Source organism: Dermacentor albipictus, chromosome 8 (genome assembly GCF_038994185.2).
Source record: "Dermacentor albipictus isolate Rhodes 1998 colony chromosome 8, USDA_Dalb.pri_finalv2, whole genome shotgun sequence".
Classification (NCBI taxonomy): Eukaryota; Metazoa; Arthropoda; class Arachnida; order Ixodida; family Ixodidae; genus Dermacentor; species Dermacentor albipictus.
Window position 1 is genome coordinate 32,584,385 of NC_091828.1, and position 19,837 is coordinate 32,604,221.

The 19,837-nt window shown below is 43.3% G+C and overlaps 1 protein-coding gene across 2 annotated transcripts in view; it reads left to right on the top strand.

Moving 5' to 3' along the window:
* Nucleotides 1-19,258, top strand: part of LOC139046680 (F-box only protein 6-like) — a 42,001-nt gene extending 22,743 nt beyond the window's left edge. The window contains exons 5-6 of one of the 2 annotated variants that reach the window (XM_070522784.1): nucleotides 9,790-10,010; nucleotides 19,199-19,258. In XM_070522784.1, coding sequence (XP_070378885.1) covers nucleotides 9,790-9,963 — 174 coding nt within the window. In that variant the 3' untranslated portion in view covers nucleotides 9,964-10,010; nucleotides 19,199-19,258. Of the gene's footprint in view, nucleotides 1-9,789; nucleotides 10,080-19,198 lie in introns of those variants that run through there. The other variant, XM_070522783.1, reaches the window with a different exon arrangement.
* The last annotated feature ends 579 nt before the right edge of the window (nucleotides 19,259-19,837 follow it).

Sequence of the window (19,837 nt, forward strand, 5' to 3'; positions counted from 1 at the left end):
TTAAACATTTTGTTAACTATATCGGCTATGATAGGAGACAGTTCATTAGAAACTAACTTGATACGTGATGGGTGAACAGAGTCTAGGCCAGGTGCAGTAGACCTAAGCGAAGATATAACATGAAGAACTTCCTTTGCATTCGTAGGTCGCAAGTAAAAAGAATGAAGATGACGAGGCAATGTCGGTAATGGGGGATCTGTTTGAGAATCGCAAGTACTGCTAAAATACTCGCTGAAGGCATTCGCGATATCAGCTGGGTGGCAGTATGTATGTGTCTGAGTTTTTATTTTTGTTACATGCTCACGGCATTTATTATTTAAGAATTCGTTAATGACCTGCCAGTTGCGCCTCGTATTATTGGCATTATTCAAAATCTTGTTCTGAAAGTAATCTCGTTTAGCACATTTAAGTGCTGCTGCAATCGTGTTAGAATATTTTTTGAAACGAGATTTAAGTTCACAGCTAAATTGTTGACAAATTACCTTTTTGTGGAGCCGATTTTTCTTCAATATACATCGAAGTAGCGCTTTCGTGACCCAAGGTTTTCGAGGGGAACTGAAGAAACGAGTTAGGATAGATGTAGTAGTGCATTCATGAATGCAGCGTGTAACTTCAGCCAAGAACAACTGATAAGCCTCTTCCGCGGAAGATTCACAGAGTACTGCGGTCCAGTCATTTGACTGTATCATAGAAATAAATTTTTGAGAGTCGAAATGTACTTTCTCTTTCTTTTCAGTCGCTTTAGAATTTTCTCCAGCTAAAGTCAAAAATACAGGGTAGTGGTCGGTTATGCTGTGCTCGATGACTCCTGCCGTATGATCTGTAGTAAAGTTGGTTAGTATGTGATCAATTAACGTATTAGATCCTGTCATGTCACATCTAGTTGGAGAAGTGATTAGAGAAGCAAGGCCATAGCTAAGAAAAGACGCAAGATAATCAGAACATGATGGACTATTAGGGTCGATAATGTTTATGTTGATGTCTCCGCAGATAATGACATTTTTGTTTTCGTTCGCAACAGTGTGCAACAATTTTTCAAACTGCAGACAAAACTCAGAGTATGACCATGATGGTGAACGATAAATGCACGCTAACACTGTGTTCCGGCCATCAATTGAAAAAACACTCTGATCAAATTCTAACCATTTTCTAACGTTTGCTTTGTATTGAGTGTCTACTTGTGTTACAACATTCTCCATGTTGACGTGAGCTGCGTGGTCAATGTTGATCTCGAGCTTTTTTTTTCACGAGCACCATAGATCGCCCTTTCTTTTCACGAGCACCATAGATCGGCCATGTTACCTTGTGGGCTGCAAATCTAGCAATTGGTGACATGTCAAGCTGCAACATCCTTTCCCTCCGCAAGGCAACATGCAAGCGGAATGGATGCAGTGCATCGGGCTGTTGTGGTACTACTACCACAGCAGCCCAATGTAGTATACAACTCTATTGTGGTATTACTACCACAATAGAGTTTCACGTGTCTGATATTCGGGTAAACGCAAGTGCAAATGGACTGGGCATTTCATGGGATGAGCGGAGGTGCAAACGTGAATGGCCTGCATGGAGCAGCCACCTGGTGGCATAGAGCTCAACCAAACACAGAGATATAACAGTAACCAAGTGTATTCTACTTAGCTGCTGGTGTAAATTTTTGTCAGGAGTATAACCATAAACACGCCTTTTTAAGTGTTTAAAATATTTTACACTTGCTTACAGCAGTAGGTGGTGTCCAAATCTGCGTCCCACAGGGTGGCACCCTCTGGATATTAAAGGCTATGCTTTTGCTATTTGAACGTGCCAGAAGCGATTTCGGGACTCGGAAACATGTCAGAAAGGTGGGCTTTCGCACACCGCTTATATTATCTCTTTGTTTGGCTGGTTAAGCTCAGCGCCACCAGGTGGCTGGACCATGTAGGCCGATCAGGCTGCTCATGTACCATATTTACCTGCATAATTATCAAACTTTTTTGTTAAAAGAAATTGACGCAAATTCAGGGGTACGGTCATGACGTGGGTTAAATTTCTCGTGAAAAGATATATATATTTTCATCCCACGTTTGCCAGGTCAACAAGCAGCATAGAGTTTTATACAATAATTATTGTATGAAACTCTATGACAAGCAGGCGGCTGCCGAATATGGCAGCCGGCAGGGCAAGCCGAACGCGCTGAACGCGATTTTTGTTCTTCTCGTGAGTACAGTATGTGCATTGAAACAGTTTGCTTCGTATCAGTTATGAATAATATTGTTAATATCGGCAAGTTTGCGACAAAACGTAGCCATGTCCGCTTTGAGGGGGCAGAAACAGAGATGGGCGCGCTTAGCTGCCAGTGACATAGAAACACATGGCGGGCATGCTGTGGAAACTTAGGCATTTGTATTCACTACTATCCTAATACGGCATGTTTCTGCTTAGGGTGGGCGAATATCTTGGCTGTGTTAAAAGCAAAGGCCTATGAATAGGATACGCTTCAAATGTGTCAGTTAAATGTGGCCACTATAGTTGCTGCTTGCAATTTGTTGTGTGCCCACGAGTGCAGACGAGAAGAATCGAAAGATGCCTTTTTTGTTGTTGTTGGCCAAAACCATTATGAAACCTACAAGTGATAAAGCCAAGGCAAGTTTGGTTGTAGCTTTTTTTTTTATGGAAGTGCAAAAAGTGATGAAAGGAATGAAATGGGGCATCTGCTTAAGAATGTTTGGTACGTGCAGACCTCTTGGTATGTCTTAAGAGTTGTTCGCATAGCATTTGACAGTATTCAGCAGATGCAGCAGATGCAGAGATTTAGCAGAGATCATCATTAGCTAGACTTGGCACACCGCATATCGCTGCGACAAGTTTGGGGTGTGATGACCACACAGGAAAGAAAAAAAATTGAATTCTGATGACAAAATTGAGGGGCGCGATCATTCTGAAGTGCGATCATTATGCGAGTAAATACGGTACATCTATGTAAAGCACCTTCATCAATGCGGTAGTAGTATGGAGGGGCTTTAGTTTATGATAGAGCATACTAGAATGCAGTTGAGTAGAACGAGTGGCCGGAGCTGCACATGCTTTGCAGTGAGGCGCCCGGCGACGAAAAAGTACTGTGGTGGCGCTGCGATTGAAGTGGATTGGGCTACATCAAGGTCGGACCAATAGAAATGGGCGATTCTGCTAGGCGGGGTCGTTCATACTGTTTCACGCACTGCTGTTTGCGATCAGACCGCTCAAATTGTATTCCGAATTATATATGACGTGTATTTATGTCTTGAGAATAAATTCCTTGTGGTTTTGTGCAGCGTGGTGATTGCACGTGCATTGTGGCTGCAGTGTCGGCTTTCATTCTGCTATGTTTTTGTAGTTGCCTTGGAGGACAATTATTTTGCTTGTTCTGCAAACAGCATGTGCCTCTCATATGTATTCCTATGCAAATAATTTTCAGTCAGTAGCTTTCGAGAAATGGAGACGAAGAAAAAAAAATTACTCTGAGCTTTGACAAATAAAACATATGCCTATGTGCATACACGTGCTGAGCATATATGTGCTGAGCTGCTCTCTTTTTATTGTCAAAATGAACTCGATCCAGACTGCCATACCACATACTATATTTTATCCTGCGTATGTGGACGACATTCATATAGGTTTACAAATCATGTAATTTAAGTATTTGCGAGTGACGAATACAGCTTTGTATAAATAAACCGTCTAAGTAGGCGAATGAAAACTGTTTTAAACTAAATCCTCAAAAAAGTATGTGCATCCTGTTCTCTAACAAGAGAGGTATACTGGCAGACCCCGTAATAGGTCTCAATGGAGAATGGTTATCTCTGAGCCGAGAACACAAATCTTTAGGGATCCTTTTAGACAGTAAGCTAACTTTTGGGCCACACCTGAAGTATCTTAAGGCAAAGTGCCTCAAGACTATGAATCTGCTGAAGCTATTGTCATGGACACTGCAGCCTGGGGAAGTGACAGGAGATGGCTTATAAAGTTGTCATCATCATCAGCCTGGTTACGCCCACTGCAGGGCAAAGGCCTCTCCCATACTTCTCCAACAACCCCGGTCATGTACTAATTGTGGCCATGCCGTCCCTGCAAACTTCTTAATCTCATCCCCCCACCTAACTTTCTGCCGCCCCCTGCTACGCTTCCCTTCCCTTGGGATCCAGTCCGTAACCCTTAATGACCATCGGTTATCCTCCCTCCTCATTACATGTCCTGCCCATGCCCATTTCTTTTTCTTGATTTCAAATAAGATGTCATTAACTCGCGTTTGTTCCCTCACCCAATCTGCTCTTTTCTTATCCCTTAACGTTACACCTATCGTTCTTCTTTCCATAGCTCGTTGCGTCGTCCTCAATTTGAGTAGAACACTTTTCGTAAGCCTCCAGGTTTCTGCCCCGTAGGTGAGTACTGGTAAGACGCAGCTATTATACACTTTCCTCTTGAGGGATAATGGCAACCTGCTGTTCATGATCTCAGAATGCCTGCCAAACGCACCCCAGCCCATTCTTATTCTACTGATTATTTCTGTCTCATGATCCGGATCTGCCGTCACTGCCTGTCCTAAGTAGATGTATTCCCTTACTACTTCCAGTGCCTCGCTGCCTATTGTAAATTGCTGTTCTCTTCCGAGACTGTTAAACATTACTTTAGTTTTCTGCAGATTAATTTTTAAACCCACTCTTCTGCTTTGCCTCTCCAGGTCAGTGAGCATGCATTGCAATTGGTCCCCTGAGTTACTAAGCAAGGCAATATCATCAGCGAATCGCAAGTTACTAAGGTATTCTCCATTAACTTTTATCCCCAATTCTTCCCAATCCAGGTCTCTGAATACCTCCTGTAAACACGCTGTGAATAGCATTGGAGAGATCGTATCTCCCTGTCTGACGCCTTTCCTTATTGGGATTTTGTTGCTTTCCTTATGGAGGACTACAGTGGCTGTGGAGCCGCTATAGATATCTTTCAGTATTTTTACATACGGCTCGTGTACACCCTGATTCCGTAATGCCTCCATGACTGCTGAGGTTTCGACAGAATCAAACGCTTTCTCGTAATCATAAAGTTGTACAAAAGTCTAATATTAACACGCCTTGACTATGGAGCCATAGTCTATAATTCTGCTGGACCTAGTACTCTTAAAATGCTAGATCCTATCCACCACTTAGGTATCCGCCTTGCAACAGGCACCTTTAGAACTAGTCCTATGCAAAGCCTTTACGTTGAATCTAATGAATGGTCTCTATATACCAAAATACATATTTAAGTTTTTCGTATGCCTTGAAGGTGAAATCACCTGTGGATCATCCATGTCATTCACGACTGTCATTCATTATTCACGACTGTCATTCATTATTCACGACTTCTCCACGGCCAGGCTGTTCCATAACTGCTCAGGTATCCGGCCTCCTCTGTCCCTCCGGTTGGAAGCACTCTCAGAAAAAATGAAGGTATCTCTTTTAGAGAATATCCTAATGGCTCCTACTCGGCTTCCACTGCCTTGGGAGTGGCAAACTACCCAAGGTGACATCTCTTTCTTAGAAATACCAAAATGAGCACCAGAGGCTCACATACAATCACATTTTCTTGAACTTAAAGAGAAGTACTGTATTCCTGTGATGAATTTTACACAGATGCTTCAAAGTCTCCTGCTGGTGTTGCTTACGCAGCTCTCGGACTCTCATTTTCAACATCTGGGGCACTAAACCCACACACCAGTATCTTTATAGCAGAAGCATATGCTACACTTTCGGCTAATAAACACATGAGGCTCAGAAATGTCGCTAAGTCTGTTGTCTTCACAGACTCATTAAATGTTGTGAGAGCCCTAATTAGTTTATGAAACATAATTCCATTTTAAATGAGTTGTATCACTTGTTGTGCTCTGCATATATGTGCAACCGAGTGATTGTCTTATGCTGGGCACCAGGCCATAAAGTCATGAAAAGCAACGTAGCTGCTTACGAAAACACTACGTCAGTGAGTTTTAGCAACACAGATGATAATGTCCCCATACCTTCCACAGACCTAAAGTCTTTTCTACGGTGTAAACTGAGGAGTCATTGGCAAGGAGAGTGGGATACACAAACATTGAATGAGCTACACATTGTAAAACCAAAAATACGGAATTGGATAAGTGAGAAAACAGCATGGTACGATCAAGTACTTCTTTGCCAATTAAGAATAGGACACGCTTACAGTATCCACTCCTACCTCTTTACTGGGGGGGATTGTCCGACTTGTAGACAGTCTTCCATGTTCTTATCCAGTAATAGAAACAGAGAGGAAAAAGTATTTCTCTTCTGCATATCGGGAAAATATACCTCCTCACCTTGCATTTTCTCTTAGTGATGAACCGCTTTTTAATCTGCAAATAGTCTTAGATTTCTTAGCCAAAACCAACACCCTGAAAATAATTTGGCCAGGAAATTTTAACGCGTGATTAACAGCCCTTGTATTCGAGGTCCGTCTTGGTGCTCTAGTGTAACTGTTGTTTCGTTTTTGTATGTTTTTACCAAAGCACAATTGCCATCGTCCACATCCCTAACTAATCAGTGTCATTATTTTAGTACCTGTATATTTTACGCCATTTACAGCGACAGTGTTTAGGTTGTTATACAGCCATGTCACACCTACCATAATGAATTCAATGTCCATGCCATTTACAACACATCCTTAAAATTACCATCCGTCATGACCCTCTTTGGCCATAACTGGCCCTCGTGCCATTAAAAACCACATATCATCATCATCACTGCAAGCCCTAACAGCCAGCATGAGCTTCGCAAACCTCCAAGAAATGGCGAAGGTAGCAGGCCCTATCATGGAACACACTTGACATTGCCTGCGCTAAGCGCCACCACTGCGTATTGCACAAGCAGCAGCTGATTTGGCCTTTGTCTATTCATCTCCGCACACCACTGCAACGCCCAACCAAACCCTCCCGGCCCAGCAACGAGAGTGGGCCTCTTCAATTTACGGAGTTCTGGCAGCCAACTAGTTCTGGTTCTGATAGGAAGTCACGTGGGCTGGGATCCCAAGACAACCCAAACCTGCCTGAAGTTTGCAAAATCGAACGCCGGTACAGCTGGCCAAATGTAAACAAGCTACCAGCATGGCAGCGCCTGGCAAGGCCGGCGCACGCTTGGCATTGTCGGCCCATTTATGCGTTGCCAGCTTGAAAATATATAGTTGCATTCAGGGATACGATCACTATTGCGAGAGTCGGCGCAGGACACGCACTGGGCCAACCTCACCTTGCGCAGCACAACAGATGGCCTCCGACGCGGCGGCTGACAAGACGCGAAATCGCGTGTAAGTGATTGAATACCCGAAAGCAATAGCTTGGGGATCCCTGCTCGCAGCGATCATGTCGCCAACCGGCGACATTGATGAGTTGGCATTGTAGTATCACAAGACATGAAAAAGCAGGTTATCGGGTACATCGCATATGCATAAAATTTCGTCACGACCTGCTTGGGGTTCGATTTCAGAAGGATTGTTGTGGCTGAGTACCGGGCCTACGCCTGGTGGCATAGAGTCGGAGGGCACGAGACGGTAGGCGACTGTGTAGAGTCGAAGGCACAGGACGGTAGGCAATGGTGTGTGGTGGGGAGGGAGAACATGGGAGGCATGTGTGTGCGGTCAGCGCGTGACACCGAACCAAGTGAGTGAAGTAATCGGCGGAGCAAGCCACGTGCGGTGCGGCGGGACGGAACGCAGACTGCGTGTGTGTGCATGCGCCAAAGATTTCATGAAATAAAGGACGTACATGACAGAAGGTTCATTTGATTGCACCGTATGGCACATGAAACATAGTGTAATAGATCTTGGCTGAGAATTTCTGAATAAACAAAGTATGGTTGAGCCTAACCATAACTGAGTTGCATCATGCTCGAAAATACCATCATTATGTACAATATTTATTCTAGGTGTATATTCGTTGCATGTTAATATTGGTGAGAAAATTTTTAGATTTACTTCAGTATATGCAGTAATTACTTTTATGCATGTTTGCTATGTTGAGGTTTGAGGTCAGCCTCAGTGACCCTGAAGTTTAATCATTTGCGTAATAAAAATGGGTGCATAGATTCAAGTGAAATGGTATCTGTGAATGAAAACTGGTCAGCAGTTTTGGAACTTTCCTCTCCTTTTATTTGTATTTGTAGCCTTCGCAGCACAGAAAACCTAACAGTGTGGCTGTCAGCTGCCAGACGGCTCTGTTGATTCTTGCTACTACTGTGCAGCAGCCTGGCTCAACATCCCTTCCAAGCACTCTGCCTGCACACACCAAGATATCATCTCAGATACACGATGAAGATAATTGTACCTTAGATATGTGTTTCAAGCTCCTTTGGCCAGGTTCTGCAACATGACTGGTTCTGAGCTTTATCTAAATTGGAAAGGGCGGGAGAAAGCCAGATGTGATAATTTGTAGTCTGGCATGTTTGCTTGTGTCCCCTTTCTGCACACTAATTAAGCTCTGAAACTCGCATGGCTGCGTCCCATGAAGTGCCCCAGTCGTGGTTGTCATCTCTGCAATATCAACTGGCTTTACAGAGGCATGGTGCTTTGCATTTCAAGTCAAATGACTTGGGCTGAGAAAACATGCACTTACATTGGCATTCTTTTGTGCTAGGCACCTATTTCAGGTTGCCATAACAAGCTTACAAGTTTTACCCTTGGATAGCAAATGGTGTGAAACTAGCTTTGGGTGCTCTCCCTGCACGTACTAGTAGTTCTAGAGCAAGCCAGAAAGAAAAAAAAATTAACAGTGTGGTTAATAAATATTTTTAGGCCTGTGTTGAAAATGCAAATATACTTGTGAAGCCGGTTAGGAAAAAAGAGTGCTTCTAAAAGCTTGAATATGTACTCGTGTGGTGCACTACTCTTGTTCTGCCTGTTTGACACAGCGCCTGGGTGTTTTCAAAACACATTGCACACGAAATCTGTTCCTGTACCGAAAATATTCTTAATGTTTAATTCGTTAAGTCATAGTGCAAAATGAAACTTGCAGAATAATTTAAAACATTACACTTGGTATGCTACTTTCATTAATTTTTTTAATGATATTGTAACAACTTTAGTCAACACAGGTTTATAAAGATTAACTACTTATTAAGGGGCGAACTTGTGCCCAGAGCTAAAGATGATCACTCTGTCGCCTGCGCAGCGAAGGAAGACGAAAAACATCCTCTGCCATGAGCCACTGGCCTTGAACACCGTTTGCGGCCTCTCTTGATGAAACCACGTGCAGTCGTGTCCCATTTGTGGAGCAGTAGCTCGGTGGGAGCTCGTGCACACGCAGGCTGGCAGGCAGGCACACACCGCGTGTCGTGGTGGACACTGATGGCGTTTCGCTTTGTTGCAACGTTTGCAGTGTCTAAAGTGATCTGTGTGGTACTTGAATGCAGGCTACGTGGCAATATTGAAGAAGCAAGAAATGTGTCAGAGGTGTTTCATGGACAGTTGCTTATGAAAGGGATGTACTGCATAGAGCGACAAATGTGAAAATTTTAAATGACACAGACATTATCAGTTTGTAGTTTCAACACATATTGAATAACTTTAATTGAAGTTCATGCAAATAGAAATGTGCCTGGCTCATCACCTTGTTAAGATTAGATGTGTAATGTTGATTACACCCCACACTTTATTTTAGCACATTGTATTGCCAAAGTGGTTGTAACAGATACCGTTACTATGAAAAACATTGTTAAAAGCTATGCATTTTTTTTTCAACTTATAACCAGTCACAGGGATCCTTCTCTTTGCTTATTAATTTACTTTGTTTATTTGCAGGTCACACATGTGTTTCGCGACTACCCATCAGGGGTGCGCTTTGTTAAGTTCCAGCACTATGGTTGTGACACTCAATTTTGGGCAGGCAACTATGGATCCAAGATGGCAGGAGGTGTGGTTCGTGTTCGTGGAAACAAGCAGGAACCTGTAGCCGCTGAAATAACCACTGCGTAATCTTTCCTGGTTCTCCCGTCTGAAGGTGCTTGCAAGTACCCGCTCATGTATGTGTATCTACTGTTTTGTGTGGGAGCACTCCTTCATTAGTGATATTCTCCTATGTACAGATTTATACAAGTAATGAGCCTGGCTTAAACACACTTGATTGGTAATATCAGACTTGATTAGTTTATTGTTCTAGTTTCTAATTTGCATGAACCTTTTGAATATGTCCCTTGTACCATTGTAGAATTATGACCATGTTATTTAAATAACATTGTGAGCTAAATTGAACCTCTTGCTTATATCAATAAATTAATGGGGCTTCTATGGCAAAAAGCAAATGAAAAAAAAGTTATTCATAAAGTGTAATAATCAAAACTTAGCTTGCAGAAGCTGCATTATTGGACAACACTTCTGAAATATCAATGGATGGATGGATGGATGGAGTAACTTTATAGAAAGGTCCTGCGAGCTACGGGGCGCAAGGTCCCATAGAGCGGGCTACTCCCACGTTGGGACCGGGAGTTGTAACTCCCTGGCCGCATCGTGGGCTCGCTGGACAGCCCAGAGCTGCTCCGCCAGGTCCGTGCTGCGTAATGCGTCTTGTAGCCTGGCGGAGTCTTGATCCTTGTTTGCGTGGGTCCGACCACACGGCCAGAGCAAGTGATGTACGTCTAGTGTACTATGGCAATTTTCGCAATGTGATGTTTTGTATAGGTCAGGCATGTAGTGATGTAGTCTGTTCTGCGTGGGGTACGTGTTTGTTTGAAGCATTCTGAACGTCAGGGCTTGAGGCCTGGTGAGCTTATTGTGAGGTGTGCTGTATATTCTGCGGTCTAGATAAAAGTGCTTTATGATCTCGTTATATGTGGAGGGAGGGTCCCGATTCTCGCTGGGATGGTCACGACCAGAATAGGTGGCGTCGCGGAAGGTTAGGTCTCGCGCGCTCCTGTGAGCCATCTCATTGAGATTGCGAGGGGCGTCCTCGATCTCTCCGAGGTGTGCCGGGAACCAGCAGATGGTGTGATGCTGCAGCGGTGCGGATCGATTGATTATTTGTAGTGCTTGTCTTGCAACTGTTCCTTTCTGAAAGGCTTTGACGGCTGAGCGTGAATCGCTGTAGACGTGGGTGGTGGTCGGGTCTGTGAGCGCGAGAGCGATGGCAACCTGTTCTGCTATATCGGACTTGTGGGTCTTGACTGTGAGAGCGTTTCTCACTTGACCTTGCTTGTTGATCGCGGTGGCAACGAAGGCCTTCCTGGTTGGGTACTGTGCCGCGTCAACGAAACAGGCTAGGATTCTCTTATCACGTATTTCGCGCAGGATGAACGATCCGCGTGCCAGCCTTCTGGGTTGATGGTGCGTGGGGTTCATGTTCCGCGGCAGTGGGCGAACCGTGTAGGAGTTGCGTGTGTCCGTCGGAACGCTTTGATATAGAGTCTCGATTACTGTGGTGTCATGGCCTAGTTTGGCTAGGATTTCTCTACCCTGTTTGGTTCCAGAGAGTCTTGTCCATTGAGCCCGTTCTTGAGCTTCGGCGATTTCTTCAAGTGTGTTGTGTACCCCCAGTTGCAGCAGGAGGTCTGTCTCGGTGTTCTTGGGGATTCCCAGCGCTTGTTTGACTAGCTTCCTCAGTTGTACGTTGAGTTTGTCCTTCTCCGCTACCTTCCATCTGTGCATGGCCGCCTCGTAGGTGAAGTGGCATAGCGCAAAGGCGTGTGTTAGCTTGAGGAGATTTTCTTCCTTAAGGCCGTGTTGTCTGTTGGCTACGCGTCGTATGAGATTCAAGGCATTATTCGACTTTGTCACGATCTTCTCCACTGTAGCTGCGTTAGAGCCGTTGCTCTCAATGAACATCCCAAGGACTCTGATTTTGCTGACGTGTGGAATGGTTCCTCCGTCTTTTGTTCTTAGAGTAACGACGTGTGTGTCTCTGATTTCGTTCTTTGGTTTGGGACCGCTCCTCGATGGTTTGTAGACGAGGAGCTCTGACTTCGCAGGCGAACATCGCAGGCCAGTGGGAGCGAGGTATTCCTCGATCACGTCGATCGCTTCCTGCAGAGCGCTTTCAATTGATCCCAGGCTACCTCCGGGGACCCAGAGCGTTACGTCATCGGCGTATATCGTGTATTTGACGTTCTCAATTTGATCCAATTTCTTGCCTAGGCCGGCTAGCGCAAGGTTAAAAAGCGTCGGAGAGATGACAGAACCTTGCGGGGTGCCCCTGCCTCCGAGTTTGTATTTCTGGGACTTGATTTCCCCTAGACGGAGGGTGGCCGTTCTGTCACTCAGGAATGATTTTGTATAAGCGTAGAGTCTCGTGCCGAGGTCGAGGTTGGAGATCGTGTCCAGTATGTAGTCATGTGATAAATTATCGAATGCCTTTTCGAGGTCTAGCCCTAGGATTACTCTCGCGTCTCTCGTGTCTGCGTCAATGATCTGATGCTTGAGGAGCTTCATGGCGTCTTGGGTGGATAGCCCGGGTCTAAAGCCGATCATTGCTGCGGGGTAGACATCTTTATCTTCGAGATGTTTTGAGAGCCTGTTTAGGACCGCGTGCTCGGCTACCTTGCCGACGCAAGACGTCAGCGAGATAGGTCTGAGGTTATTGATGTTGGGCGCCTTGCCAGGCTTTGGGATGAGCACGATAAGGGCCGTTTTCCAGTCTTCTGGTAGTGCTCCATTCCTCCAGATGTTGTTGATTTCCTCTGTGAGAGTTTCGATTGAGGTTTCGTCGAGGTTTCTTAGTGCCTTGTTAGTTACGCCATCCGGCCCCGGCGCTGACTTGCTGTTTAGGTTCTGAAGGGCCGTGCGTATCTCTTCGGTTGAGAAGTCCCGATCAAGCTCTGGGTTGGCTTTGCCGCGATATGCATCGGCGGTCGTGCCTCTAATATTTTTGGCCAGCGGGAGCTCATTGACCGTCTCACCGACAAATATCAATGCAGCCTCTCTTAATTGCAGGAGGTAGCTTCGTAACCCAGAAAATATTAAAATATGGAAGAAAAGTGGTGCTATCATAGTGAAGCTCTCGCATTATGTAATCAATTGCAATGATGTCTACTTGTGTGCTTTTTCGTAGAGAAAGACCATATTTCATTTCACAGGAGGCAAGGACTCCACATAAATTTTTTGAGAACATTTCCTGCTCCAAAACGGTCAGAACGCGAGAAAATAATGTAGAATTCATGATGACCAACTGATGTAGCGACAAGGAAGTTTTATTTATTTCACAATACTGCACGCCAGATTGGCCCAAACAGGAGGGCCTTGAAAACACAAATAATAACAGCACGTACACGCAGAAAAAGAAAAAAAATTACATTGCATGTGACATACAACAGAATAAATAATTAAAAGATGACAGAGCAGAAATGAAAAGTAAGGAATATTGAAATTAGTCATAAGAAAGTTGTTTCCTTTCTACTGAAGAAACAAAGTTTGAAGGGCCTGTTCCACTTCAGGAGAGCGAAAAACCGATTCAGGAAGCGCGTTCCAATCAGCTACTGTTTGAGGGAAGAAACTGTGCTTGAATGAGTTTGTTTTCGCAAAAATAGGCTGTAATGAATGTTCCCTATTATGGCGGGCCTTTCGAGTAGTGGAGTGCCTGAGGAATGAAGGGAGAGCAATGCTAAGCTTTCCCTGCCAAAATTTTATGAAGGAAAGAAATGTGGTTCAGCTTTGTACGTGTATTAAGCAATGGGATATTATTGTCCTTCATAAGCTGTGTTGGGGAGTCTGACCCTCTGTATTTATGAAAAATGAAAAGTACTGCCTTTCTCTGAACAAGCTCTAATTGATAGATGTCTTCCTTGTGCGGGTCCCAAATTACGGAGGAGTATTCAAGTTCGGACCTGATGAAAGTTTTATAAGCGAAGAGCTTAATATGACTAGGAGTATGGTGTAATTTTCGTCTCAAGAAACAGAGCTTCGAGAATGCAGTTGAATAGATCTCAGAGATATGAGTGCCCCAGGTTAATCGGTTGTGAAGAGTTATCCTAGATACTTATATTGCGAGACCTCGCTAATGTGACCGTTGTGGAGGCAATAATGGTAACAGCTAACATTTCTTCTTCGCGTAACTCGGAGAAGCATACCCTTACAATGTTTAAACCCATATTCCATTCTTCACACCAGTGACATATTTTGAGCAAAGATTGTCGAAGCAATTGATGGTCTGCTATTTATGCTATTTCTTTATATGCAACGCAGATGAGTCATCTGCAAACATTCTTATTGACACTGATTGTGGAATGACATTTATTAAATCATTTATATATATATTAAAGATAGCAAAGGCCCTAACACACTACCTTGAGGAACACCGGAGGTAACTGCAAGTGATTCAGAAAGGGTGCCATTCACATCAACAGACTGCATTCTACCACTTAAGTATGCTCTGACTCATTCTACAAGATACAGCGGAAGACCAATCAACCGCAATTTATAAAGAAGCTTTGAATGTGGTACCTTGTCAAAAGCTTTCGCCATATCCAGAAAGAGAACATCGATCTGTCACGAGTTACCCAGTACGCTGAGAAAGTCATGAACCGTTGTAACTAGTTGAGTAGTGTTTGACATGCCCTCCCTGAATCCATGTTGAAAAGTTGGTAGGATGTTCTTTTCCTTTAAAAAGTCATTTATAAAGCGGGTCACGCTGTGCTCTAGGAGTTTACAGGATGTAGAAATAATTGATACCGGTCGGTAATTAGTCACGAGTAACTGATCCCCTTTTTTATGGATTTGTACAACACAAGACTTCCTCCAATCCTTAGGCAACTCACCGGTTTGTAGAGAAAAGTGAAAATTTTAGCAAGATGTTCCGAGATCTGGTCCGGATAATGCTTCAAAAAAGCACTTGGAATGCCGTCAAGACCATGACCTTTCGGAATATTTATTTTACGAAGCAAAGACAAAACCCCTTCTGTGGTAATGACAGGAACCTCGCTATATCGATGGATCATTTCGGTTCATCAAATACCATATCTGAAAGGCCCCCAAAAACAGTTTGAAAGTATCCATTAAAGAGCTGAGCTATTTCCTTCTCATCGGTAACGAGGTTCCTATCATCACTTTTAATTTCTCTTTTATGACCTCATTTTGATGACCAAGGTAACTCCAAAATTTGCTGGGATCTGTTTTTATGAATGGTGGAAGAGTAACCTTAAAATAGTGGGATTTTGAAGTGGACAGTTTCTGTGCTAATTCATCTTTTAAATCCTGCAAATGCTGAGAAAATATAGAATGATGTCGCCTAAGACGTTGAAGTCTCCGCTTCAAATGAATAATATCGCGACTTACCCGAGGGTCTCGACACTTATTTCTCACTCTTCGTCGAGGTACAAAATTTGTGATAGAAAATAAGGTGCCTTCCTTGAGGCATTCCCATAAACTGTGTACATGACCCTCATTAGTACGCAGCAGTACATCATCCGAATAATAATAGAAGCGTCGTCAGCGCGGTCAAAATCATAGACGTAGGCAACAGAAAAATTTCGAGCACTCTCAATGCGATCAGTAGGACAAGAAAAAAAAGCAAATGGTGATCAGAAACACGAGGCTCAGCTCTGAGTTCACCATTAGAGAACAATCTACTGATAAAGAACAAATCTAAGAGCATTTTTTATGGATACAGTCACGCACAATTTGGTTAAGGTGTAAAGCTAACATGGGATCCACAATTCAATCACCAGAAGCACAGCTCTCGTGAGCTAAACTCCTCCAGTCCAAGCCTGGTAGATTGAAATCCCCCGTCATAATCACATTGTTTTCAAGCTTGGTTAAGAAGTGATCATATAAGCTTTCAAGAAATGTTAATTGAGAATCAGGAGCGCGATAAACTGCACATAATAAGAAGGTCAAGCCCCAGCATGACACGTATAAAAATAAGCTTTCGTGATCTGGAATTTGGTCAAGGACAGTGACCTGGAAAAAGGACTTAACAATAACTGCGACACTCCCGCCCCTTGAACCACGATCCCTTGTAAAAACATGATAGCCAGGGGGAATAATTTCATCATTACTTATTTGATCATGTAACCATGTTTCTGAAAGAACAGGAATGTGCGGGTCATAGGAAATGAGTAGTAGTTCAAGGGCATTAGTTTTATCCTTAATACTTCTGGCATTTAGAGCCAACAGGCATAGTTCTTGTGCTTGGTCCTGCAACCGCTATCTTTCAGAACTATCACCTGTGCTGATAGGTGCTGGCGCCTGTGTACTCGATGCATCATCTCACATGTAGTAGGTGTTATCAATTCGCAGTTTGTCATGAATAAGGGAAACCTGCTTGCCGCTATCGCTTTCATTATGTTTTTGCTCAGAATTCATAAAAGGGAGGTGTGTCTCTCATTTTCTCCAGTAATCATAAACATTTTCCCACCAATTTAATGAAAAGAAGGTTTTTAAAGAATTTTTTATACCAGTCTAAAGTGATTTAGCATATTTAAGTTTCACATGTTGACAAAGCCTGTGGACAACCTTGCAGACAAGCTTTTTACTATCTTTATGTACATATATTTAGTGTTGAGGCTCTGTAGAAACATGCAGAAAAAGAGTATAATGCATGCAATATTGGGACATAATCTTGTCTTTGATTACATATTATTCACTCTATATATAGAAATATAGAAATGCAGATCAAATAGCATGCTTATGTAAAGTTTAGCTAATGTGGGTCTAATGAATTCGTAACAAAACTGTTTAAGGTTTAGCTTTGGACGATGACCTCTTTTGTTTGTAAAATATTCAGCCTGTTGTAGGTTAGCTGCAATAGAGTTTGGCTGCACATACTTTATGCTTGTAAACCCCATGAAAAGAAGAATATGGATTACAGTTGCCTTGAGAAAGCTGAATTACTCGTAGCCTAAGGCAGTAATTAAGAAGTATTGTCTGAAATTGGCAACACCACAGTGCACTCATTACATTATGTGCTTGGGTCTCCATAAATTTCAGATTTTTCTTTTTTGCAACAACTACAGTTTACATACTCCTTTGTTTATGTTGGGACATAGTGCTGCCTTTAATTGCATATTTTTCAGTCTGGAATAATAGTTTCTGGTGCGATGAGCAACATTTTATTTCATCCTGTTGCAAAATTTCGCTGGTGGGGCCAGAGGCCAGAGGCAGCACTTAAGATGAGCTTGATAGAGAGTGACTGAGGAGAAGGAGAGGTGCTTTAGGGAGCACAGCTGAGTGCCTTGGCGACAAAAGAGGAATAAAAGAGGGCATTCACAGGACCCATGGCTGCTAGCAGCAGGTAGAGCTATGCATGGTGTGTTTGGGAGAGGGCAGTTTCATGCAATTCCTGTCTGACTATGCAGTGGACCATGGAAGAGTTTCGGTATTTATGTTTCATCATTTTGTGAGTGCCATTCCTTTTGTCTGTTTCTTATTGGCCGTCATAAATGATGATTCCCTCCAGAGATTTGTGTCAATGCCTTCAATGTGTCTTACAGCTGTAGACAGATATTCTTGAAACCCATATTTTCACTGCACTTTTAGAAACTAGCTTGGAAGAACTTCTTGTTAGACGAGTTTGTGCATATTAGCAAACAATATTTTAAATGTGCAAACAAAAGACCACGGAGAGAGAGCACACAATGACAGGCACAGACTTGCAACTAATCTTTATTCTACAAAGACCACTTATAAGTACATCCCAGAAATATACCACTGCGCGTGCGCAGATAAAGCATAACCACGCAAAAACTTTCTATTCAAGCAACACACAACCTAACTACGTTCATCAATAAACCTCATCTCGTTGTTGTACATATAAACTGAGGTGTCACCGACACCATCATCTCCCTTCCTTCTTATATGACACACCTCGCGTAACTCTCATGCCCGGCTATCTCGGCACTGGCACAATCTTAACTTCTTTCAGGATCGGCTTACCCGGGCAGGCCAAGCAATGAGTAGGAAGGTGCCCACTCACTTTATTCCTAATTGACACTTCATGCTGACGCATGTGTATGCGTAAACTAGAAACTAGTTTGAGAGAAAAGGATTCTTGCACACATTTGCAATATAACAGAGGGAAGCGCTCACAGTGAGTCACACATGTAAAACTAATGTATGATGTGCTGGGCATGAGGTAAGGGCAACTTCTTTATAACTGTGCCTTTATTTATATTTTAATGACACTTTAGTGAAAGAAATGTTAGACTTTGTGCACATTACATGCTATGAGCTTGTGTACCTTTGTTTTAGTGCAGGACGTTTTCATCTGGTGCACGAGTTTGGGGAAATCCTCAAATAGCTTACACATTCTTGATGAGGGCAACCATGGCAGTATTCTTGATGGACACACATAAAGCACACTCCAGCAAGTGTAATTCTGCCATGTGAAATGTGATAGGCTGGACAGCTAGGTAAATGCTACCCTGTGTTGTTTGTAACAGTACCCTTGCAATGCTGATGTGAATTCTTTCTGTAATAGATGTTGTCATGTGTTTGTGAAATATAAATTCTCTGGCTGAAATGCAAAATCACACTTGTGTCTTAGTGCCACTTTTCAACGCATTTTGCATTAGCACATGTTGTCAGGGGGTTGCCACAATGTAACTTTGGAGTGGCTTGTTATGTTGAGAACAACCATTTTGGCAAAGAAGCATGCACCATGAGTATTAAAAGTTGACCTTTCTGTCTTTATCATTTGGAGCCTGCTTGGAGCTGATACTTTCTAGTAGTTGCATCGGTTCACGAGATGGACCAATCTTTTTGCGCGGCTTTCTCTTCATTATCTTCTAGCACGCTCTGCAGTGTCCAGCACAACAGTACGGATGTGCATTATGCATTCACTTTCTGAATAATGTGGCAATGAAGTGAAACATCCATTTGCAGCGTGCACTTGTAACAACATGATTTTGGGCTTTTTTCTTGACATCTGGAGGCGCTCTGCTTTGAAATCGATGTTGTGCACAGTCCTTATATTCATTTCTATGGAGTGCATTCAGGTCTTGCAGTATTCATGCAACATACTGTAGTCATGGCTGTCCAATCAAATGTAATCTAACAGTATGGGATTGATGCAGATATTTCAACTGGGTTTGTGGTTCATGCTAAGGCTATGGAAATGTGATTCCTTCCAACACCCTCATGCACATTTCACAATAATAAGATCTTTGAGAATGAGTGTTACTAGGCCCTTTGTCTAACAAATTTGTATATTCTTACTATAACCGTGAAGATATTGCTCAAGTGTCAGCACCTTGAAGCCAAACGTACACCTAGCCGCCTGAACTTACAGCAGGTGGGAAGCCTTAGCCTGCTGTGTGGGCTTCAGCACTCCTCCCTCCCAGTTTTTCCGGCCGGCGCCCTGCCTATGAACAAAGGCGCACGTCCTTTGAGCGCCTGCCTCAGGTGATGAGTCCAGGATGGTGCACGCCTTCAGGGAAACCAAGGGCCTGCTCAAGGTAATAATTGTATTATTATGCACCAAGCATGGGAAACTTAACAGAGAATAATGGAACCTTAGCCCCTCCCATCCTGCCCCGAAATGCAACCGTCACCCACTTTATATACTTGTCTGTGATATTCCTTTTCTGGGTCACTATACTGTTGCTAATTCCGTGGTACACAGATCCACTTTATAGTAAATCACTCCAGACTGGGCCAGATGCTTACTGCAGTCATATTGAACCACGTACAGTGGTATGCAGGACTACTATAAAACTAAATGAATAGTTTATTAGGCCCTGAATTGTGACAGTCTTTTTGTCTTAATCAATGTGAATCCTCTGCACAACATGCAATCTGGGAAAACACTGCAGCATGAGGGTTCCACTGAAAACTACTGTAGTGTGTTGCGATGGTGTTATTGGTAAATGCCTGCAACTAGAAATAGCTTGAATTTCAACTTGGCAGCTCCTTCAAACCACTGCGTTTC